Source organism: Dipteris shenzhenensis, chromosome 33, assembly GCF_047967505.1.
Source record: "Dipteris shenzhenensis isolate YYH24624 ecotype China chromosome 33, Dip_SZ_1.0, whole genome shotgun sequence".
NCBI classification, from domain to species: domain Eukaryota; kingdom Viridiplantae; phylum Streptophyta; class Polypodiopsida; order Gleicheniales; family Dipteridaceae; genus Dipteris; species Dipteris shenzhenensis.
In genome coordinates, this window is record NC_141628.1 from 708,436 (window position 1) to 734,667 (window position 26,232).

A 26,232-nucleotide genomic window follows, 5' to 3' on the forward strand; every position below is an offset into this window, starting at 1 on the left:
GGCCAACTGTCATGTATGTAGCACCTTTCTGGGGGTGCGATCTTCCGAGGTGATCTTCCGAGGACAGACTAGAGGAGCTTCGAGCGGCTACAGGTGACGATGGGATCCAAGATGATCCGATGTAAGTCCTCAGTTCCACATAAGATAGTACAGGCAGAGTTCGCCATGACCCCTCTCCAGGTTGATGCCATCTTTCAGGCAATCCCACCCCATTGGAGACTTCCAAGGTTGGCCCTAGAGTCATCCAGACGACTCGCAGAGAGCGGGGCAGACACATGGTATGCACGCATGTCTACATGGCTTGCCAGGCACGGTATCCAGATGGATAGGCTTCCCCCCTTTCAGTACAGCATGGATGCACCTCCTCAGTTGATCCCACGAGATGAGATCAACCGTATGATAAGGATAGACCTCCTCCAGCTTCACACATCCCAGACTTGAGGGGAGGACCAGGAACTCCCCACCATGACCCAGTTCTATCGTGACCACTTCCTGAGAGTATCAAAGGAGGGATTCATTCTCAGACCCCAGTATCTCGAGGATAGAGGAGTATCTCATGCACTGAGGATTGCCATTGGTCAGATGCGGGTTTCATCCCATCAGCTGAGGATTGAGGCAGGGAGAGTAGCGGGCCTGCACGCTATGTACGCTGGGGGCGGTTGAGACAAAGGAGCATTTTCTTTGTATTTGCCCAGCCTACTACGAGATTCGGAGACACTACCACTGTCTCTAGCTAAAGAGGAGTGACTTCGGTCCTTTGTCATGACTGATCCATTTCCATGACCAAGTCTATATCGGGCTTTATCTAATGGAGATGCCGCGACACAGGGAGGCGCTTCTACGACAGATCAGAGAGCAACAGGGGATGGTCAAACCACTACAGGAACAACGGCACGTCACAGACTTCTATACATTTGAGTCAGCCCCCAGACACAGTAGAGTATAGGAAGAGGAGCTAGTCGATATGAGAGCAGTCTGGATGAGCAGCCCGCACAGTACCACCGAGAGAGGAGCGCAGAGGCCACATGTGCGATAGAGAGCCCCCAGAGTACACTCAATTGAGGTCCGACCTATCACAGCTTTCCTCACAGCAGACCGACAGAGACGAGTTGTCACTCTAGACATAGCCTAGAGAGTCCAGTGAGCAAGGAGACCGCGCCCCCCCGCAACGCGAGACAACTCGACAGACGCAGATACGAGACATTTTCGCAGCCCACCAGAGAGCCATCACTGTACCAAGCTTCGGTTTCGTCTCAGCACCTGGATAGATTGATTGATATGATTATGATTATGATTCTGTTAGCATAGACTAGTACTCAGCAAGGGTCCTAGTGTATCCTTTGCTTCAGCCCACTGAGGCTTGTATGAGTTCACTTTTCTATGCACTTTGTCCCATAGGCCCGCGAGGTCTCCCGTGGACGTTAATATATCTTTCTTTTTTCTTTCTCTAATGACCTTGCTAACCTCTAATAGGCAAGCAGAACGGATGGAGCCTCAAGGCTATACTAGAACGGTAGCAATCTATCCATCTATAGCCTCACACTTGCAAACCACCTGCATATCCGAGCATACTAGCTCCTCTGATCCCGCTCTGCCTCCAATGCCATAGTTGAAACCAAGGCTAGCCATGGCAGTCTGCATCATCCAACTGTCGAGGTACCAAAGTCCACGACCCTATGGAGATAAGTGACCACCTGGAAGACTGCATCAAGTATTTGATGTGGGACCGATGACATACTGCGGATCATTTGAGCACGAAAAGAGAGAGAATGAGAGACAGAGCCATCTATAAACATCTCGGAAGACCTCATGGGCGCTGAGAGAGAGAGAGAGAGAGAGAGAGAGAGAAAGAAAGAAATTTTATTAGAGTCTTCGAAAGACCGATGAATCTATGAGACTGAAAGAAAACCTAATACAAATCACAATGAGGATGGAGCTACTAAAACGAGCATCATCACCCGTGCTGAATCCTAAGTCTGATCATACATAATCAAATACATCTGGATGTAACAATGAAAAGAAAAGGACTGGAGCGGAGCGAAATTCTCCATATGTCATGTCGCCCTGGCTAGTGCATAGCCGGTGATGGGATGCTGGCGCCCGTCAAGGGGTGCCGTGCGTCTCGGTCTCCTGGACGAGGCTCACCGTGACTCCCGTGGGATGTATCCCGAGTCTAAACAATGACGGGAGGTCTCCCAGAGTGATCTGTGTGTCCCCTCGATGTCTCGTGTGTCGTGCTGCGGTTGTCGGGTCGGGGTCTCTGTCACGTCTGCGGCTAGAGACTGGACAATCAATGTCACTCGATGGGAAGAACTCAAGCTTAGGCTCAAGAAGGGCAATTTCACAGCATGACAAGAAACAAGTTCACAAAGTTCGTAGAAAAACATGTGTCACCCACATCTCTATTGCATTGCAACCTTTGCCTCTACTCCTGGCTCATTGCTTTGTTCTTTCCGACTTAGATGTCTTCTTGCTCCCTCACCACACTATTATAACTTCTCTCCTTGTTACATCCCAAGTTAGCCACGATCAGCTAGTGCCCAACCTGGGGTTAAGGACAACCTCTGAGTGTGTCTTGGTGTATAATAGGAAAAAACTTAGTTGAATACGTGTAACATTTCGATTACGATGGTTTAATAACGATGACTATCCCATGTGCTCAAATGCAATCGTCAAAAGATTTGACATACAAAACAATTACAATTTACCTTTCGTGTTCCGATGCTAGGTCGATTCCCCACTTCACCTCATTCTCAAACTTTCGATCAGACACCTATCATCAAAGAAGACTCAGCAGTTAGTTGTGAGAGAAGAACAAAACAACCTGCACCCCAAAACACACAGAACACACATAAATCATGAAAGTAACAAAGAGAAATAATGGTTTCATTGCATTTAGCATCCAAAAAGAATTCACATGAATCAATAGCCAGGGTTTAATCATAACAGGAACCCTTATTCTTTCATTTGGTACTAGTATCATTGATACGTATGCCAAAGGCATGTCTTGTTAGACATAAATATTCCACCAATCACAAACATACCAATAGAATCCATGCACCTACATTATAGGGCATATAGCATGCATACTTAAATATTTTTTTTAATGTCTTTTTAATGCTTTTCATAAAGCCATTGATGTGTAAATTTAAAAATAATTAGGACTGGAAAATCCACAGGACACCACAAACTAGACGTTCAGATAAACAAGTTCTTCCACTGGTTCACTCCTGCTTTCCCAGAGCAGTTCAGCCAAAGGCAACACTCAGCAGACTCTTTTAGACCCCCACCCTCACCAGCCTTTCCCTTTTCTTGCCTGTTACACCATTTTCACATGTCCTGACTGTTTGAGTATCAAAACTTAGCTTCAACCATGCTGTTGAAAGCGACCTTGTTCACTATTCTTGAAACCGCTTCCTCCATGTACGTGAAGTTCTGACTGTGAGGTCTGATTAATATTACACAATACATGAGCAAGGGACGAGGCCATGGCTGTAATCTGAATGCCGATACACTTCATCTTTTTCCTGCATCAGTGTGACTTTTGTTGGAATTGTGTTCAACCCACAATGATTCCATCGGCCATGTCCACTAAGCACAGGTATTTGATGCACTTTAGGGCAACCACCACAAATTGTCTTGTGTACCATCTAGTTTGCAACCAGCCACATATTTACAAGCTGCAAGTGGATGATAATGATCACAACTCTCACCAGCCACAGCTTCATTGCAAAATGTGTTGTACTTGCATGGTAAAGGTATGCATTGATCTCAGTCCATGATTACCTACCCCAACAATTGTGATTTCGATCTAAAACAACAATGGTAGTGTGCTTTGCTACCTGGTTATACAGTTTAACCATGGCCATGGCCATCAATGGCTCACTGGCTAAGTAATGATTGCAGCAGTTTGACAAATTCTCTCTCTATTTCGTATGGATGGATTCACTGAGGCAATGGCTTTGCCCCAATTGTCGAAGTCCTTGCCCTTTGTAACGAGCTTTTGGTCTTTGGATGTTGACTATAAAGACCATCTGGCTCTGGGATGGCTTTGGCAACTACCTATGCTCCTGTAAGTGACACTAACTTTGTAGGAGGGTTAGAAGCAGGGGGAGTGGGGGGTTCCAAATGATGATCGTGATCCTTTTATCATCCAGGGAGACATCACACGATCTATGGGACCCAAGACACTGTGACTAAATTCTCCAAGAGCTCTCCCAGCCCATGCACCTTTTGCGGGCAGGAGACTGGTGCATGTACATGCATCTACTACTAACAAGTAATGTGTGCAACAGCTAGTGGGCTGCTCTATACAAAAAATCTCCCTCTTCTTCCATGGTCGATAGAAGGCTTCCACATGGGCAGTAGAGGCTTGTCCTTCTTAGGTTGATTCGATCAGCCACATGAAATCAACATGGTGCTGCCCACATATGGGGTTGCACATGGACCCTAAAGTAGGGCAAGAGAGCTGGCAAAATAAGGCCCATGTGGAAGAAGGCACATGGGGCTATAACATAAGCAGAAAATAGTCAATTGGAAGAGTTTTTATATGGCCAAAACCAGGCTAGCCACCCTGCCCCATAGCCGCCCACCAAAAGCTCCACAGCCTCCCAAAAGCCCCAGGAGGGGATAACTGTGGAGGGATGAAGAGGCTAATATATACAGGGGTCTCCCCAAGGGTAGATATACTTATGGGATGGACATCCCCTCTTATACATGTGTCAACAACGCGCGGCCTCCTCCAATTCTTTGTATTTTCCATGGTTTACGCTGCACATGCGAGGGTGAAGGCCATTACCTCCAACACCCCCTAATGGAAAAACCCCGAAGCATTAAATCCAAGCACTGATCAAATCAAAGATAAGCACAACAACACTACGTGGACAAACTGCATGGGTCAACCAATCCAAGTTGCCCAAAGTGCCTCAAAGACCACGCAGTCAACCAGACCACACTTCAAGATCATCACAAATCGCGGCACGTCGAGATGAGTTGCACTTAATGCCCGCCTATGCAGATCACGACACCTCTGCACAAGCGCACAGACCCAGGTGTCCAAACTCCAGAAACTGTGTAGCCTACCACGTGTCAACAGACGCGACAACCACCACCAAAACCTGCTCTGATACCATGTTAGCGCAAAACGTGCCACATGGCACCCGGGTGCGAGGTCCCCAAGTCCCGCCGCCCACCAAAAGCTCCATAGTCTCCCAAAAGCTCCATAGTCTCCCAAAAGCCCTGGGAGGGGTAATTGTGGAGGGCTGAAGAGGTTAATATATGTAGGGTCTCCCCAAGGGTAGATATACTTCTAGGATGGGCATCCTCTCTTATACACCTGAGAACAGCGTGCGGCCTCCTCCAACGCTTTGTATTTTCCATGGTCTATGCTGAACATGCGAGGGTGAAGGCCATTACCTCCAACATGTAAGCCTGGAGTGATCTGAAATCTCTCCCAGTGGCCACGGAGGAGAAGAGGGACCCAAACACCAGCCCTCACTAGAGCCAGAGCCATTATCACCTGAAATCGTCTGTTCTATCTGCAGGAGACCAGCGGAGTTGGTCTCCCTCACAGCATACATAGATTCTGTCACTCTGATGGTCAACTGACCAACATCTAGCCCACTGATGGGGATCTCATCTCGTATGGACACTTATTTGTGTACTTCCCCACAAAGACAGCACAATGTATTCCTCTATTGACATTCTAGTCTCAGACATCAACATTGAGTGTGGATGCATGCTTTAGCAGCCCCACCCCTTAGCTTTCATTGTATCCGACTTTCCTTCAGTCATAGACCCTTGGCCTTGCCCTTCATACCGTGATGAAAACGTTCTCAACTTTGTCTTTGTTTCTCCGACAAACGCCTTCTTTCCTCAGCTCCTTCTGTGATGGCAGGAAACTCAACTCCTCAAACATGCGTGGTTTGTCTTGCTGCCCTAGGGTGATTGTTAAAAACTATGTAAAAGCATATTAAAAACTATGAAAGAAAGTTCATCCGCCTTTGTCTATAGATTCTCCCAAAAGTGCCTTCTTTACTGAGTTCTTTCTGTGATGGCACAAGACTCAACTCCTCAAACATCTAAGGTTTGTCTTGCTTCCCTGTGGTAATTGTCATCACAAAATCTTAAACACCACGTTAAAGCATATTAAAAACCATGAAGGAGTTGTCCAAGAATCAGTGTTAAACACTGCTCGCGACATAGAGAAGAGTGGACCTTCAACCTAAGTAAAAGGCTGCCAAAAGAGTGAAGTCGAAAGACATATACATGCGTGCGCACGCATGTGTACGACTAACTATTTACAGTGAAAATACCTCTCTTATTTCCTCATGAATGTGGTTCACACATGCACAATTAGAACCCTTACCGTTAACATGTGTTATCACCAGCATTTAAAAGCCCAGCTAACTCAGGAAGAAAGCATTCAAAATAAGTCAAATATAGGAGAATCATTTGCTGCTCTAGCATAAGATAGGGGTATATACTATTCCTATAAAGCAAATGAAGAAGTACTTCTACATATAGGCCTGAGTGTCCAAGCCATAGAGCAGAACATAAAATGGAATTGGATATCTCCACACAAGAAGCAACAGCTTAAAGCATAAGATGCTTGCAAGGGAGGGGGACCTCTCCTAGACAGACCAACAGCGGATATAACTTGTAGAGCACTATGTGAACAAGACATCTCATAATTGTCTGAATTTCCTTGTTGCTTTGTGAGAATTGCTACGTAGTTTACACTTGCATTTTCTTGGTAAGCCTTGGGTTCAGACTCCTTCATAAATGCTTTTTAAAAAGTTGTGAATGCATGTGAGCAGACTCAAAGAGACCTAAAATACGTTTTAACATAGTCATGGGTCCACATTGGCGTTAAGTGCAAAAGAGTATGGAACCGGAACCATTAAAAAATGCACATCTTCTCAAATTCAAAAATCATATGTTTCCACATAGTGATGAGTCCACATTGGCATTTAAGTGAAGAAAAAGTATGGAATCATGGAAAAAATGCAAACCTTCTCAAGGATTTCAATGGCCTCAGTATATGAAATCCGTGCAAAGGGGGATGTTGCTACAAGGCGAAGGCGAGCAAGAGCTGTTTTATCAAACCTTTCTGTCATGAACTCCATGTCATCTAGACAATGTTCAAGCAACCATTTGCACAAGAACTTCACATAGTCCTCTGCACAATTCATATCATCCTGCATTTCCACCAAATCACACTATTCAAAAAATAGAAGCATACTCCATAGAACACCTGCAGGAGATAAAAAGATAAGGGGATGCAGGCAAACCTTTCTGTTCTTTCAAAGACAACAAGATGAGGGGATGTAGGGAAACTTTTCTTTTCTTTTGACGCTTGGAGCCAGAAGTGGTAAAGAGGGAAATAATCATGCACACATTGAAATTGCAAACAACCAATTTCCTTTTTCATCTCATTTTCACATGCTCTGCTTACTGAAGGGCAGCTGTCATTTTCAAGAACCAAGCACTCAAGTATTCTGCATGCCTATAAAACAGGATATAAACTTGAATTTCTTCTGACAGAATATCATCAATGCATTTGGTGTCACATAGAATAAATTCCTTACAACCTTGCTCATAAGGTTAAGCACTTCGTAATTATTCTGATAAGTATATGTCCAACATGCCACCTAGCATGCCAAAAGAGAAACCCCTACTGTTTCAGCTCCTGAACCAATGAAAACTCCACATATGACCACCACAGCAAATATATTATGACAGAGCTCAGTGAATTAAAAGAAAGAAGTTTAAAGAAAGAATCTATAAAATATGCAACCATGTGAATCCCCCCCCCCACACCCCAAAAAAAAAAAAAAAAAAAAAAACTTGAAGCACAAAGAGGCTACAAACCAACCCATAGAGACATGTCACCTACCTTCAAAAATTAGTAATGATACATGGAGATGAATGGCATTACAGATAAGGACTATCTACCTTTTGAGGCCAACATATCTCATATAAGCTTATAAAGAATATTAAATAAATATTTCTTTCAAACCAACTTCCATACAAGGATCTGCATGAGCTCTTTCTATAGACAGCCTTAATTCAAACAAGCACAGATAAAGCATGACCAAAATTCCAAAAGTTTTACTCCACAATTGCTCTCAGTTAAGTATGGCAATACACCCTTGGTGAAGGCACATAGACCAGAGCAAAGGACAACCAGATCGAGCCAACAAAAGAACAGTTATGTACACCAGGAACAGTAGTATAGCATAAACAAGTATGAAGAGAGGAGAGAAGAGTTAAGATGAGGAGAGAGGACATAGCTAGAGCGCACACAACAAATGACTTTTCCAACCCTTGTGCCTTTTTGGCACTCTTTTGGTTAGTGCTATGCACAATATCAAACATGATGTTGAAATGAATCCTCAACACCTTCCCTCAAGATCACATCATGAAGTAGGCCTGACTCAAGATGATGATTATGGGAAATCAAAGAAGGTCTCCACACCCCTTCAATGAGAATGTCATTTCTCTGTGTCAAACCAAGAGCTTATCGATGTTTCTGAAAAAGCTCTTTCCCAAGTGGTTTGGTAAAGATGTCTGTAGCATTATCTTTGCTGTCACAATGTTTGAAGTGCTCTCCGACATCAATGTGCTTTGTCTTGAAGTGATATATTGAATTCTTGGCTAATGCCATAGCCAACAAATATTGTTGTTGGCTTTGACTCATCAAAGTAATCTGTTCTTACAATAGTCTTTTGAGTCATATAGTTGTAAATCCGCTATATTCTGCTTCTGTTAAAGACAAAGAAACAGTTGTCTGCTTGTTTGACAACCATGATATAGCACCTTGACTAAGGAAAAATGCATATCCTTGTGTGGATCTCCTGAGTCTCATGATCTCCTGCATAGTCACTATCACAGTATCCATGCGACCTTGGATAACTTTGTTATACTCAAGTTTAGAGTTAACAAAGACGAATATAAGTCAAGACACCCAAAAAGGATTTGAAACACCGACACATTCTTCGAATTTATTTCAAGCTTTCAATCTTGATTCTCGAGTTTCAACTTCCGATAAATCAATCTTTAAGGATTGAAAAGCATGTATTCTAGAATCTAGATATATGAACATTGAATCATTGAAAAAATGAAAAAAAATATTTGAAGATTTGCACGAAACAGCGTTTCGTGCAGAGCATTTCGGCCAGTTTCGAAATGTTACATGACAAAGCGTTTCGCCGCATTTCAACAGGACGAAACGTGTTTTCATGTGACTATGTATATATATGGGCATATGCTATGCAAACCAAATATGCAGAGATGCCCAATGCGTGGCTCATGTCTAGTGAATGCCTGATAAGACGTCATGACCTAAATTAATCCAGTCGGAAGCCAATTAAGCAAGTAGTTTACAGTGAGCCAAGAAGATTTATTTGCTGATGCAGGGCTACCTAGTGCAGCCAGGAAGATTTGCCATCTACTATGGATTGCCTGAAAGTTGCCAAAAGAGTAGTCGCGCACTTATCTGAAGTTGTTCCAGGGATTTTAGAGCCTCCCGAATAGTTGCCTTCCTCCCAGAAGCCCAACAGAGGCCTCAAAACGTTCAGAAGCTTTTGCCTTGTTTCAGATAACCTTTCAGTGCGCCAGGAATAGCCAGGGTTGGTTTTGCTAGTCTCTGCCCTGCGAGGACTCTTTTAGAGCTGGTTTTGCTAGTCTCTGCCTTGCGAGGACTCTTTTAGAGCTGCCAGGACAGACTTCTTTGGTTTCTATCATGCTAGGACTCCTTTGGAGCTGCCAGGTTAAAATTGAACAGACAGATACTTGATAAGGGTTGCCAAGGAATTTTGCACTGGACTAGGATGCCTATCTAAGTCATGCATTGATTGCATAGCAGGACGGAAGTGCCTGTGAAGTGAATATTCAGTTGACTGGTTTTGGACAGTTGCAAAAGGGTGCTTTTGTTGTAATATGGTTGCCTTCCGAATAAAGATAAAGAAATACTAAAAGGGGCGCTAAGTTTTAGGGCCATTTTGGTGTCGACAGGGGCAATCTAGCTCCTTGTGTTTATTCCGTGATTATTTGTTTGGCTGCTATTATTTTCTGGTTGGCTGTAATACTTGTCTAAATGGCTGAAATTATGATATTTGTTGGTTATATGAATTGTTCACCGCCCTTTGTATTCCCGAAGGTTGGTTTCAATTTCATTGGTACGAAAGGAGCGATGAAAGATGTACTCTATGTTCCAAAGCTCAGCAAGAACCTTTTGTCAGTTGGGCAAATGACAAAACACAACTATTGAGTCATCTTCGATGGGGATCAATACACAATCAGGGATAAATCCAAAGGATATCAACTAGTGGGAAAAGCAGCAGGACGCTTATTCAAAATTCTAGCTTTGGTACTAAACTTGCATGCCATGTTAGCTCAGCATCAACGATTCACGAATGCCTTTTTCCTCAGTATGGCATAAGAGATATGGTCATGTCAATCTCAAAAATTTGATGCACTTAAGAAACTAGAATGTGGCATTTGGCATTCCTAAACTTGAGTATCGTGAAAAAGTATGCGAAGCATGTTGCTTTTGTAAACAAAAGAGAATTAATTTTAGGAGAAGCACCTCTCGAGCAAGAGATATTCTTGATTTGATACATACAGATGTATGGGGTTATACACATACCCACAGCATTAATGGTTCACTTTACTACTTAACTTTCATTGACGACTACTGCATATAGAGTTGGGTCTACTTTTTGAAGGTGAAATCTGAATTAATTTTCAGATTTCAAGAATTCAAAGCGATGGTAGAGAATCAAACAAGCAGAAAGATCAAAGTCATGAGATCAGACAAAGGAGGTGAATACATGTCTTCAACTTTTATGAAATTTTACAGAAGTATTCACTTATGCAGATACTCCTCAGCATAATGCAATAGCTGAAAGGAAGAATAACAATGTAGTAGATAGTGCGAGGGCAATGCTCAGTGAGAAGCATCTTCTGAATCAGTATTGGGCAGAAGCAACCCTGTAACTGATTGTGAATCACCCTAGCGGCTGCAAGCATCCCTGCATCCGATTGCGGATCACCTTGGCTAGCAAAAAGGAGAAATGATGATGTAGCAATTGTGTTCACATGAAAAGTTGCGCCCGTGGAGAGGTATGCCTGTGGAGCACTGCGCTGAGGTGGCACATGCAGAGAGGAGAGTGTGCCTATGAAGAGATAAGTGTGCCAGACTGGAGGATAAGGTGATGTGGTTGATGTTGGCCACTAATTATGTGACACGAGACACGTGTCAAGATAGGGTGATGTGACGCTTCGCCTTCCTGCTGACGTGGCGGATAGTTTGCCATGTGTTAGCTGGCTAGCCATGTTGGAAAGGTCACCTCCCCATCTGTAAGCCCCCAAATGAGGAGAGCGTGGGGGAGGGAGACCTAGGGCAGAAGATGCCCAAAGAAGAGAGAGAGAGGGGGCTGCCACATGGGCAGCACCTCACAAGAGAAGAAGGCTGCAACAGATGGCGCAAACTACAGTGCAGATGGCGGGGCATCCAAGTGATGGAGCAGGCCTGCAAGTGGGCAGATCAGAGTGGCGCAGCAGAGGCGGGACAGACCACCACATGGGTCGGCCAGAAGAGAGGCTGGTTGGGCTGCTTTGAGGCAGCCAACCAGGCCTTATATAGGGCTGACCTAGGGGCTGGGCCCTTGCCTAGATTGGAGGGCCAAAAGCCCTAAAAGTGTGGGCCATAAAGGCCTAGTTTTGTGAGCCCTTAAAGGGCTGGACCAGCAGCAGACTGGTCGGCCAGTATGAGGCTGCCTGGTCGGTTTTCTCAGCAGGCCTTAGGGCCTATATAAGGAGAGGCTCTTGGCCTCATTTCAGCATCCAGCAAGTCAGCAAACAGAGGAGCAGCAGGAGCAGCAGAAGCCTGATCTTTGGGCCTACATCCAGGAGGCAAAGCAGGGCCAGAGTTGCTGCAAACTCAGCTCACTTGGGGCTGAGCCTAGGCTGTCTACTAGGGCAGCAAGGTGCTGAGATCTTTGGACGGAAAGTCTACTTACGCTCGAGGTGGAGCACGCGGGCTCGAGTCTAGAGATATCCAGCAGATAGGAGAAGGACCTTGTGGTAAGATCAGAGGACCACACCATTGGTGGGACTCTGGATCTATCTCTTTTGTATTGTGTCCATAGTTTTGGACGGAAATATATATTTTGGTGGTTTCTCTATCTAGCTGGTTCATTGTCTATTGATGAGTCTGCACACCTATTTTATGCACATTAAGTAAAGAAGTTTGTGATTCCACACCCACACCACACTGTGTGAGCTCCTCGGCATTACTAAAAGTCTTCCGTTGTGCGTACCCTCTGTTGGGTCATTTCTAACAAACCAAGCCTCGGTATGATTATAAGATTACCATGTGTCTATACCAAGGGTGAGGGGATCAGATAGAAGATTTCGACTGCACTGACAAAATTCCGTCGTCCATGATTTTCCCATCGGGGTCCAACCGTATCCACCTTGAGCCCTTGCTGGTGAGCCATTTGTGGACCTAGGCATACGAGGGACACTTCGGCATGGTTGAAGACGCAGGACGTACGTGCTTCTAGTTGGCAAACGTCGTTGATGTTGTGACTAGCTTTTAGTGAGGTCGTTGAAGACATTGTGTGTCAGGTAGCCGTCCCGCGTGCTTGTTGGCTGGGATTTGCTAGTTGGGCACGTTGGGTGGTGCTCACTTGTGGTCGTTCGTTGGTTGGGTCGTAGAGGCGCTTCGCTTGACGTTCGTTTCGATGTTGCTTATATGCTCGTAAGGACGTTGGCACCGATGGACTATGGAGGAGCAGATGATGAGCACTGCTTTGTCTGTGTTTGTTGCTAGAGCGTGGCTGCCTTGCCGTGAGCCTTCGTTGCTTTGCCGGTCAATGAAGATGGTTGATGAAGTCGTTGAGGCCTTTGGCCTTTGGCCTTTGTTGTTGAAGCCGTTGTAGGTTGGTCGTTGTTTGGAGAGCCACTATAGATGGAGGTCGAGGCTGACGGACTAAGCCGAGTCACTAAGCCATCTCCTGGAGGTTCGTTGTAGCTTCAGCTATGGATGAAGCTTTGGTTGTGGCTATAGTAGCTATCGATTCTTGTGTAGTGACTGCCAGTGGAGTCGTTTGCTTCGTTGCTTTGCGTTAGAACTACCGAGTAGTTGTGTTGATGCACGACTTTGGCTGTAGGGGTCGCCTCTTGTGCTAAGTTGCTTTAGTGCGTAGATAGTTGCTGCCTTGATTTCGAGTCTCTCGGCCTTTGTAAGGCCTTTGTCAATTGAGGAGTCGAAGATACTATAGTCGAGGCTTCGCATTTCATCTTCAGGTGTCCTATTTACTATGAGATCCAAGGGCGTTTCTACTGCCTCTTCACAGATAGTTATGGGGTTTTGGCCTGTCTCCTCTCCTACCCAGACCAACGATGTTTGGCTGGTTTCATTCATGAGGTGCTTAGACGCCGCGAGATAATACTCCGAGCACGGAGACGGGAGCTGACTTCTTCCTCGACTGATACCTCTCAGAGCTCTATCACGGAATTCTTTCAGCCAAATCACAGACCCCCACGAGACGAGACCTCGACATGACCATGGCCTGGAACCTGTGGCCCGACAGCTCAGACAGAGGGTTGACACACAAATCATACTTGGGGACATCCCCTCCTTGTTTGGTATCGGAGCCCGACCAACGGGGGTCACAGTGGCCCTGGTTAGACGCAGAGCTACGACCGGGAGACGTACCAGGACTGCATCCTTGAGGGACCGACAGTGCTCTATTGCTGACCTCATGCCTCCACTGCCTCATCCATCCTGATGTCATGCTGCTGATGATGAGAATGATGATGATTATGATGATGATGATGATGACGATGATGCTGAGATTGATATATAGTCGACTATCGACATGACTATGTTGCAGGCTAGAATGCTAGTGACTAAACTCAATAATGTCCCTGCCAAGGGGGTCATTGGATTATGGACACATTTCAAGATGTGGTGTCAAAGAGGAGTCACAGACGCACTATATCTAGGATTGTCCACATGCACATTGCATAGGAGGTCTCGAAGGTTATCTTAAGCATGGTTTTTGCCAGCACCGTGGAGGAATGGTGGTGACCTTGGGGGGCAGTTGCCTAGGTGGCTGCTATGTCCATGATTGGACTAACTAGGGTAGAGGCTCACCAAAGCCTACCTAGGATCTAGGATTAGATCTAAGGTTAGAGCGTGGTCTAACTCGGGTTTAGGAATAACCTAGGGTTGTGACCATAGCTAGTGTAGATGAGGTCTACATCATGTGGATGGAGCTAGCCCGCTAAAGGCGTGGCATAGGTGATCTATACTTGTCAAAGAGTGGACACAAGGTAAAGTAAAGTTACTTTACGCCTGCATCCTAAGGTATAGGCTCACAGGTAAAGATGGCCAGGGCTTGGTTTATAAGTATATGCCAGGGGCTCATTATTAGCAGTCCGAGGAGTGTGCTCCTCTGGACATAGATCTGCTGGCATAGGAGCAGCAGCTTGGTATGGACCCATGTCTAGACTTTGGGCTGGCTGACTCTCTATGGTGGTCCTAAACCTCCGACTCAGTGCCAGCTTTGAGCTGCTTAGGGTCCTGATGCTCTACTAGAATATGTGAATATCTTCTTGGATGAATTCATCCCGAGAAAGAATACACACGTTTCTAGCAATGGCAAATGCATAGGGATCTCGATGGACAAGCAGGATTGTATGTGTGAATAAAAGCGTAACTGTCTTCGCAAAATAGTCAGCCTATGCATCAGGTGAAAAATCAAAGCCTCATTTGACTTGCTAATCCTAGGAGTTGGCTTAAGCTACAGCATGGCTGTAGCAACCTGCTAGGAGTCAGTTGAATGGGATATTTCTCACTTTGATAGAAGGAGAGAAACTGCAAATCGACTTAACTAGTATGCTGGCCTGTGTGTCACCAGTTTTTGGGAGAAATATTAAAATGCATGGATGAGCACTTCCAATCATGCAAGCAATCGTGGGCTGCAATTAGGCCTCACCATCTGGCCTTGCATATGTAGTTGAACAAAAAATTGGGACATGCAATGGGTTGAGCGACTGCATGCAGTATCTACACGTGGATTGAGCCATAAGATCTGCGCGAAGTATTGTGGTTGCATGTGTGTTCTGGCTGTGCTTGGATCTCAGTGCCATGCAGCCATGCTTCATCTTACTTGATTTATCTGCATGCAGGAAGATTTCGATTCGAGCCATAGCATTAAAGATGCGATTCTTCAGTTCAAAAGTAGGGACTAATCCAGAGTTATATTTAGCATAGCTTTTCCAAAAAAGTAAGCAATTACTTTTAGATAGGTACATGCAAAGTTCAATCGCTTTAGGTGAAGCTAAATTTACTATAACCAGCCTTCGGGATCAGTGAACAGATAACAACCAGCAAATACTTAATTTCAGCCACTTAGAGAATTATTACAGCCAACCATAAAATAATAGCAGCCAAACAAATAATCACAGATAAACACAAGGAGCTATATTGCCCCTGTTGTGAAGCCAGATACCAGATTGGCCCTAAAACTTAACGCCCCTTTCGGTATTTCTTTAACATTTATTCATAAGGCATCCAAATGACTGTCGAGCATCAACCCAAAATCACCCAAGTGAGTAATCCATTCACAGGCACTTCCGTCCTGTTATGCATCAATTTCAGTTTCAAAAAGGCATCCCAAACCAGTGCAACATTCCATAGTAACCCTTCTTCCGAAGCTGGCTGAGGGTTCTAACCGGGCAGTTCTGATACCCACTAGGGGAGTCCTAGTAGGAGAGAAATCATCCCTATCTGTCTTGGTAGCTCTGAATACCTGTCAAGGGATTTGTAGGCCATCTTCAAGTGGTTCTAGTGATGCCCTATAGGCCATGGTATGTGCCTTGTAGGCATAAGTGTAGGCACTTAAAGTGTTAGTGCCTTCTAGGCCACATAGGACACTTAGTCCTATGTGACACCTAGGACACTTAGTCCTAGGTCTAGGTACAAGTACTTTGTACTTGTGTTTCTTCATTTTATCTAAGATTTGACGTGACTGCTCTATCGACTCGTCTTGTACCTGCACTCTCTCTCTCTCTTCTTTTCGTACCTTCAGTGGTATCAGAACGCTACTGAACCTATTCCCCTGCCTCCGGATCTGCATCACGCACAGATTTCAACAGTCTGCGCTTCATCCATACAATCCGTACGATTGTACGGACTTTCGTATAGATTCCGATTTCTGCTCGTCGCACCTACTCCGTACAACCGTACCTTTTTGCCCGTCGCACCTGCTCCGTACAATCGTACCTTCAAGATCGCCGTACGTTGCACCGTATCTTCAGTGGTACGTTGTACCGTACCTTCAGTGGGAGCATACATGCATCGCCGTACGTTGTACTGTACCTTCCGTACATGCATCGCCGTATGTTGTACCGTACAACCACCGTACATCTTCCGTACAGTTTCACACGTGCGACTCTACCTACAAGTTCCGTACATGTTTTGGCATTGGCTTGAACCAGGTTCTTGGTTCCTACTTGCTATAACCCTTTTTGGGTCTCACTGCAGTCATCTACAAACATTTGCAATTTTGGGGCTTCTGCAAGACATTGGCAAATTTGGGGCTTTCATTTCCTTTCACCTCCTTTGATTGCAATTTCTTGCAAGAATATTGGAGTTTTGGGATTTAGTCTACAATTTCTTGTTTAAATTGCAGTACATTGCGTCAGATTGCAAGACATTCAATTACATTTGCAGGACATTGGGTCAGATTATCATACATTGGGTCACATTTGCAAAATTTCAGCAAAATTTGGGGCTTTTCTACATTTGCCTTCTTTTTGGCCTATTTGCCCTCAATAAATTTGGGGCTTTTGCCAAATTTGCTACTTTGGGTGTGAACATTGCCTGTCACAGTCACATTTGGGTCAGATCTGCATTTGCCCCTTGATTTGGGTCAGAAATTTGCATATATTTGCTGTCATTATTTGGGACAGCCAGCTTTTTTTTTGCAGTGATAGCCTTGAGGCTTTTGGTTTTTCAGATCTTTTACAGGTTATCACAGTTGCTATGGCTGGGAACAATCAAGATTTATTTGGAGTTCTTCGTGAAGATGATAAGTTGGATGGCACCAACTATCCGATGTGGTCTTATCTCATGAAACATATTCTTGTTGCAAAGCATTTGTGGAATATTGTTTTTGGGGCTGATCTGAGGCCAGCCAATGCTACAGTGGTTGTTTCTACTGCTGGTCCTTCTGCAGGTGGTACTCCTCCTGATGCCTCTTCCTCTAGCACTCCTGTTGCTGCTCTTCCAACTCAAGAACAGTCAAGATGGGATGCAAGAGATGCAAATGCACATTCATGCATTGCTTTATCATGCAAGAGAATCATTATTCCACACATCCGGTCTTGCAGGACAGCAAAGGATGCTTGGGATAAATTGGCTTCTCTCTATCAGATACGCAATGAAGCTCATGTTGCATATTTGAGAAGGCAATTACAGGAAGTGAATATGAATGAAGGTGAGTCAATGGATGCATATTTGACAAAGGTCAAAGACCTCATGGAACAGCTTGCCAACATTGATGAGGTAGTGCCAAATTCACAACTTGTCAGTACCACATTGAATGGACTGCCAGATACATATCAAGGGTTTGCTACAACCCTTCGATTAGTGGCCATGGGTAATCCAGACCACTATTCTTTTGACCAGCTAGTTACTTTGCTTTTGCAGGAAGAGCAGAGTAGAGCTAACAGACAAGCCATTATTCATGATCATGCATTTGCTTCACAACAGACAGGAAGAGGCAAGGCTTCCAAGCCTATGGGCAAGCCAAAATCTGCGCATAGCAGCTGCAATTCCTCTACGCATAGCAGCTGCAATTCCTCCCATGCATCTAAAAATACAGCAGATAAAGGAAAGAAGAGAAGATGCAACTATTGTCGCAAGCCTGGACATGACATTTCCGAATGCAGGAAGCGCATTGCTTCGGAGAAAAAGAAAGCAGGATTGACAATTAATGCCTCACATGCCATTCAATCCCATGAGCCAGCAGATGCTTCACATGCACATGCTCTTCAAGATGATTGGGCATGGGCTGTCCATTGCTCATTTGATCCCTCCAAAGCTGATGCACTCTTTACTGCTAATGATGCTCAGTCCTAGTACTTTGATAGTGGTGCTTCCAAGCATGTCACATCTTGCAGACAGTTGTTTCATTCTCTAGCTGATGCACCTCGAGCGGGGACTGTTACATGTGCTAATAATGCTTCATATGCTGTAAAAGGAATTGGAGATGTGCAGCTCACATCCATTTCCAGCCATCCTGTCACTCTGACAAATGTTCTTTTTGTGCCTGGCATTGAAGTCAACTTGATTTCAATTTCAACAATTGCTACTTCAGGTTTCAGAGTAATTTTTGATGGCTATAGATGCCTAGTATATGATCTTCGTGATGACAATGCCATAGTTCTCACTGGCACTTTGCAAAAAGGGCTTTATCACCTTGATCATCATTCAGCTGCACTTTCTATTGAAGCATTGGCTATTTCAGATTCACAGCTTGCTGAAACTCATCTTTGGCATGAGAGAATGGGCCATCTCAATTATAGAGCTCTTGCAAAGCTACATTCACAGCAGATGGCAAATGATGTACCTCAGACTCACACAGTTTCCAAACATGTGTGTGAGGGTTGTCTTTTGGGTAAGATGCATCGATTTCCTTTTCAAAAGAATTGTCCAAAACTCTCACAAAGGAAATTGCAGCTAGTACACAGTGATGTCTGTGGCCCAATGAGGACAAATGCCATTGGAGGATACAAGTATTTCATGACTCTCATTGATGATTTCACAAGGTATTGCAGGGTATATCCTTTAAAGGCCAAATCTGAAGTTTTCTTATGCTTTCAGAGATGGCTGAATATGGTTGAGAATGAATCAGGATGCAAGCTTGTCACCCTCAACACAGATGGGGGGGTGAATATATGTCAAAGGAGTTTGATGCATTTCTATCCTCATGGGGCATTATTCACTCATGCACTACTCCTTACACTCCTCAACAAAATCTTGTTTTTGAAAGAAAAAACAGGTCCACAATGGAGATGGCCAGATGCATGCTTAAGGCAAAGTCTTTGCCCAATAAATTTTGGCTTGATGCAGTAATGTGTGCCAACTATGTGCTGATAGATCACCTACACGGGCATTAAAGACTATCACACCTTATGAACCATGGAAAGGCAGGAAGCCTTGACTTTCACACATGAAAGTTTTTGGGTCTCTTGCATATGTTCATGTACCATCTCAGCTAAGACATAAGCTTGATGACAAGGCAATCAAATGCATATTCATTGGTTACAGCCAAGAGAGCAGAGGGTATCGGTTATATCAACCAAATACTGGGAAGATTATTGTCAGTAGAGATGTGATCTTTGCTAAACATTCAGCTTCTCCTCTTGTGGACTGCAAAGCAAAGCCAGATATTGACATGTTTGATGCCTTTGAATCTTGGTTACCTCTGCCATCAACAGAAAAGGATTTTGAGCAGCAACATGAGCCTCCTGCAGGCCCTCCACTAAGCAATAATCAGCCACAACCTCATGCTGATTTGCAGGTTACTCTTCCGGCACAGAATGATCCCATTACTCATGATGCAGTCATTGAAGAAAGAGCTGTCAATAGACAGCAAAGGCAAGTTCCCAGATGGCTTCTGGATACATTGAGGGACAGCAAACAAGATCAGCCTTTTGCTGCCCGGACAAGATCAGGGAATAGACAGCATGGTCACTTTCTTGAGTTTGCACTCCTTGCTACAGCTTGCAATTAAGAGCCTTTGTGCCATAAAGATGCTTTTGACAGCAAAGAGTGGATGGATGCAATGAAAGCTGAGTTACAATCTATTGCCAAAAATGACATATGGGAATTAGTAGATCTCCCACTTGGCAAGCATGCCATTGGAACACGGTGGGTCTACAAATTAAAAAGGAAATCTGATGGTAGCATAGATCGATACAAAGCCCGTCTTGTTGCAAAAGGGTATGCCCAACAACAAGGCATTGACTTTGAGGAGACATTTGCTCTCACATCTAGGATTACTACCATTCGATGTGTCATTGCCATTGCAGCCCATCATCATTGGCAAGTGCACCAACTTGACATCAAGACCGCTTTTCTTCATGGAGATCTGCAGGAGGAAGTTCATGTCACACAACCTCCTGGCTTTGAGGTTATTAATTCTGAAAATAAGGTATGCCAGCTTAGAAAAGCCCTTTATGGTTTGAAGCAGGCACCCAGGGCATGGTATGCCAAAATTCATGCACACTTACTATCCCTTGGTTTTCACAATAGTCCCACAGAACCCACTCTTTATTTCCGTGGAAGTGGATCTAATTTTTTAGTGCTGATTTTATATGTGGATGATATGCTTATCACGGGCCCAGATACTCAGCAAATTGCAGCCTTCAAGGCTGATTTGCAGCAGATTTTTGACATGTCAGACATGGTGCTCATGTTGAGGGGGGTATCATGATGTCTCAGTCCAAGTATATTGGACAGCTCCTTGATCGTTTTCAGTTTGAGGATTGCAAGCCAATCTCTACTCTAGTGGACCCTGGCTTCAAATTCTCAGCTCATGATGGGAGCCCACCATGTGATATCACTCTTTATCAGCAGGCTGTTGGATGCCTTATTTATTTATGTCATACCAGACCTGACTTGCAGTATGCAGTATCTCAGCTCAGCAGATTCATGCACATGCCCAGTTCATAGCATTGGCAGGCAGTGAAGAGAGTCTTCAGATATCTCAGAGGCACTCAGGATTTAGCCCTCTTCTACGGTGATCAGGGTTCACTTACCATGCATGCTTACACGGATAGTGACTGGGCAGGATGTTCCGACACCAGAGTGTCACATGCTGGCAATTGTTTTTTGCTTGGCAATTCATGTATTTCTTGGCTCAGCAAGAAGCAACCGACAGTTGCCACGTCTAGCTGTGAGGCTGAGTACAAGGCAGCTTTCACCGCTACAGTAGAGTGTGTTTGGCTTCGATAGTTACTTACAGGTCTTGGTATTTGCCAGACATACTCCACTATTGTCTACACTGACAATCAGAGTGCTTTGGCCATTGCGCGTAACCCAGTGTTTCATGCGCGTGTTAGAATTATAGATATAATTCAGCAGTGACCAATGTAATATAATAAGCTAGTTAGGGGCACTTTTCCCTCTTTTAGAGGTTTTTCCCCCTAACCGCAGTTAGTTCACTAACTATGGTTAGTGACTACTAAGGTTTTGTCACTAGGACAAATCCTTATCTTTCTTTTCATTGTATTGTACTTACACACTCTTCTATTGCAACTAAGCTTTCAGCTTCCAAGCTTCCAGCTCTCACTCTCTCTTGCTCTCTCTCACTCACTCTCTACTCACATTTGGTATCAGAGCACGTTCAAGAGCTTCGGGCTCCCTGCTCCCTTCAGTTCCAGCCCTTTGCCTCAAGCTTCAGCCTGCTTCAACTCGTCCGTACAGTCCGTACGACTGTACGGAATCCCGACGTACTGCATCCGTACAGCCTCCGTACTACCTTTGTACAACTCGCGTGCAGTCGCCGTACAACCTCCGTACTACCTCCGTACAACTCGCGTGCAGTCGCCGTACAACTCCCGTACAGATCGTCGTACCTGCGCCACAACTCCCATACAGTTTTCGTACAGATCGCCGTACCTGCGTCGCAACTCCCGTACAGATTCGCCGTACAGATTGCTCCCGTACCTGCGCTGTCATTTCCGTACCTGCGCTGTCATTTATGGGATTATGTCAATGGGGATGAGATCCGACCAGCAGATATTGCACCTGCTACCCCTCCTCAGCAAGGAGGTGGAAGAGGTCGTGCACAGGGTGCAGCTGCAGGACAAGTTGTTGGTGCAGCTACAGTCACTACTCCAGAGCAGAAGAGATGGGATTCACGGGATGCCTTAGCTTTGTCATGCATCTCTCTTTCAGTGAAAAGATCTATCATTCCGCATATCCGGTCGTGTAAGACCTCCAGGGCAGCGTGGGATATCTTGGAAAGCATGTATGCAGCTCGGAATGATGCAAGGGTATCTTTCTTGAAAAGAGAGTTGAGCAATACACATATGGAGGAGGGTGACTCCATGTCAGTTCACCTCACAAAGCTACAGGATCTCAGAGAGCAATTGTTAAACATAGATGAAATTATTCCTGATTCAAAGATAATTACAACACTCTGAATTCTCTTCCTGAGTCTTATCTCAGCTTTCACACTTCGCTGAACTTATCATCGAGGGGTGCAAATCCCCTCACTTTTCATGAGTTGATAGGACTTCTGCTTCAGGAAGAGCAGACCAGGAAAAATTTGGCTTCACGTGCAGGTGAACAAGCCATGCTCTCAAAATTTAAATCAAAAACAAAGGGACAGGCAAAGACATCAGTAAATCAGCCTTCCAGTGGGTCAGGACAGCCTTCACAAAAGGCTAAAAATGATGCAAGTAAGCCCAAAAAGAAGGGTTTTTGTCACTACTGCAAAAAGCCACGTCATCACATCAAAAATCTCCTTTCAGTGTCCACTCTTAACAGAGGAGGATTTTAGGTCATCTTTGAGGATGACAAATGTGATGTCCGAGACAGGGAAGCCGACTATGCCTTAAGGTTATCTGGTACTCTGCTGCGTGGGCTTTTTCAGCTTGATATTTTTGAGAAAAGAGCAGCCCATGCTCTTCCAGTTTCTACCCCTACAGCTGCCATGAAAAATGCAGAATTATGGCATGCCACATATGGCCACATGCATTACAACTACTTGATGACACTTCAGAAGTTTTCAATGGTTGATGCATTGCCACCTCTTGAGATACCTCCTCCACATGCCTGTGAAGGGTGCATTTTAAGTAAGATGCATAGATTCCCCTTCAAGAAGGATGGTTCAGTTAAAGCTGTCCGCAAATTGCAGCTTATACACAGTGATGCCTGTGGTCCCATGAGGACTCCGTCATTGGGTGGTCATCTCTACTTCGTTACATTTATTGATGACTACTCCAATTTTACTTGGGTTTATGGGCTGAAAAAGAAATCTGAAGTGTTCACGATGTTTAAACACTTTTCAGCCATGGTTGAAAATGAAACCAGACTCAAGATACAGACATTGCGCACGGATAGAGGTGGGGAATACCTATCTGCAAAATTTGATGCTTTTCTCAAGGGCAAGGATATTGTGCATCAGCTCACAGTCAGGCTGACCCCTCAGCAAAATGGCAAAGCTGAGAGGAAAAATAGAACCCTCATGGAGATGGACAGATGTATGCTGAAAAGCAAACACATGCCTCATAAATTCTGGCTAGAGGGTTTGATGTGTGCCAATTACATTTTGAACAGGGCTCCCACTAAGGCTTTAAAAACAAAAACTCCTTTTGAGGTCTGGAATGACAGGAAGCCTTCAGTGGATCACTTCCGAGTCTTTGGATGCCTTGCTTATGCACATGTGCTAGTTGAATTTAGGCACAAATTGTCAGATAAAGCCATCAAATGCATATTTATTGGATACAGTGCAGAAAGCGAGGGGTACCGTCTCTACAATCCTGCTACACGCAAAATCATAGTAAGTAGAAATGTGATATTTTCTGAAAATTCAGCTCACACTCAGGCTGAATTTCAAATGCCTTCGTCTTCAGAGGATGTCTTTGAGGGGTTGCTACCCATTGCTTTGGGTTCCCCTGCTGATTTTTCTGATCCAAATCAGAATTTACAGCAACCTCCAGATGCTGCAGTTCCGCCACAGGATGTCTTGCCCCCTCCACAGGCAGTGGAACAGGTGGTGCAGCAAGAAATTGCAGACATACATGCAGCAAAAACAGTTCCAAACTGGCTGTTACAGACTCTCAGGGAGAGTAAACTTGATGCTCCGTTACCTGGCAGGACTCGCAGTGCAGCAAGGGACATGGAAGGTGCTAATTCAGTGGAATCAGCATATGCAGCTACTCTCCTTGATGAGGAGGAGCCTGCCACATTTGAAGAGGCAAAGGATAATGTGCATTGGATGAATGCCATGCACGATGAGTTGCAGTCCATTGCAAAAAATCAGACTTGGGATGTTGTGGACTTGCCACAGGGTAAACATGCCATTGGCACACGATGGGTATTCAAAGTCAAACAGAAGCCAAATGGCTCCATTGACAGATATAAGGCCAGGCTGGTTGCTAAAGGCTATGCTCAGAAAAAGGGCATAGATTATAAGGAGACATTCGCTCCTACATCCCGGATGACCACCATCCGATCAGTAATTGCAATAGCTGCACATTTTGAGTGGAATGTTCATCAGTTGGACATAAAAACAGCCTTCTTAAATGGGGACTTGCTGGAAGAGGTGTATGTCAAACAACCTCCGGGCTTTGAAATTACAGCAAATGCACTTCAAGTATGCAACCTCAACAAAGCTTTATATGGGCTGAAACAGGCCCCTCGTGCATGGTATGCCAAGATACATGCCTTTTTGACCAACAAGGGGCTGCACAATAGTCCTACTGAGAGCACCCTCTACATCCAGATGGATGGGGGGGAAATATTAGTCATCCTTCTTTATGTCGATGACTTACTGCTCACAGGGTCCAATGAAGAAAAAATTGCAGATTTCAAAGCTGATTTGCAGACCAACTTTGACATGTCAGATTTGGGGCTGCTTCACTTTTATTTAGGGATCCAATTCTCTCATGAGAGACGTGGCACTCTTATGTCTCAGTCCAAGTATGTTCAGAAACTCTTGGACAGATTTAACATGCAAGAGTGTAAGCCCATAGCCACTCCTATGGAGCCTGGACTGAAACTCACAATGCATGATGCAGGAGAATCAGTTGATGCCACACTTTACAGTCAGGCTGTTGGATGCCTCATATATCTCTGCAACACTAGACCTGATATTCAGTTTGCAGTATCTCAGGTGAGCAGGTACATGCACAGCCCAAAAACTATGCATTGGCAGGCAGTTAAGCGCATCTTCCGTTATTTGCAGGGCACAAAGTCTTTTGGCTTACTATTTCCCAGGGGGGGTGACTTGTAGATGCATGCCTACAGTGATTCAGATTGGGCTGGTGATTATGACACTAGGCAGTCCACTAGTGGCAATTGTTTCTTTTTGGGTAAATCTTGCATTTCATGGCTGAGCAAGAAACAATCTACAGTGGCTACCTCATCATGTGAAGCTGAGTACAGGGCAGCTTTCACAGCAACAGTTGAATGTGTCTGGCTGCGACGTCTATTTGCTGATCTTCATCTGTCTTTGGAGGGTCCCTCTCCAATTCTCACTGATAGTCAGAGTGCCATTGCATTGGCAAAGAATCCAGTGTTTCGCTCGCACGAAACACATCGAGGTTCACTATCACTACGTCAGAGAGAAGTTGCATGCAGGAGAGATCAGTATGATCTTTGTGTCCACACATGACAACGTTGCAGATATTTTCACCAAAGCACTACCTTATATCCGTTTGGTGATTGATCAGCCTTGTACATAACATTGGCACTGCAGGGGGGTGTTAGAATTATAGATACAATTCAGCAGTGACCAATGTAATATAATAAGCTAGTTAGGGGCACTTTTCCCTCTTTTAGAGGTTTTTCCCCCTAACCGCAGTTAGTTCACTAACTATGGTTAGTGACTACTAAGGTTTTGTCACTAGGACAAAACCTTATCTTTCTTTTCATTGTATTGTACTTACACACTCTTCTATTGCAACTAAGCTTTCAGCTTCCAAGCTTCCAACTCTCACTCTCTCTTGCTCTCTCTCACTCACTCTCTACTCACAGCGCGTACCAAGCATATTGAAGTTCACTATCATTATGTTCGCGAGCGGTTGTCAGCAGGAGACATAGAGTTGTCCTATCTTCCCACAGAGGACAACATCGCAGATATGTTTACAAAGGCACTTCCTCGTCCCAAGTTCGAAGTCTTCCGACAGGCTTTACACTTGGTTCCCTTTGTTACATGATCTGACATTCCTTGTACATTCATAGGTGGCTATATCCTTTTGGATGAACATGTGTCACCATGACCAGAAACTACCAGGTATTCTGAGACGTTTCCAGAGTACTTCAGCCCATCCCATGGAGGGGGGTTTGTAGGCCATCTTCTAGTGGTTCTAGTGATGCCCTTGAGGTTCTTGTATTCAGTTTTTCATATTACCGACAGGCACTATGTTTTCTGAGTTCCGTTCTTCAGTTGTGTCTGAGTATTGTCTATTTTC

General features: G+C 44.7%; 1 protein-coding gene across 2 annotated transcripts in view; it reads right to left on the reverse strand.

The window, feature by feature from the left end:
* The window catches only part of LOC147879511 (asparagine--tRNA ligase, cytoplasmic 1-like), a 71,362-nt gene that overhangs the window by 32,887 nt on the left and 12,243 nt on the right, over window positions 1-26,232 (reverse strand). For both annotated transcript variants that reach the window (XM_087371465.1, XM_087371464.1), the window contains exons 5-6: window positions 7,014-7,199; window positions 2,709-2,773 (exon numbers count right to left, since the gene is read on the reverse strand). In XM_087371465.1, coding sequence (XP_087227591.1) covers window positions 2,709-2,773; window positions 7,014-7,199 — 251 coding nt within the window. The remainder of the gene's footprint in view (window positions 1-2,708; window positions 2,774-7,013; window positions 7,200-26,232) is intronic.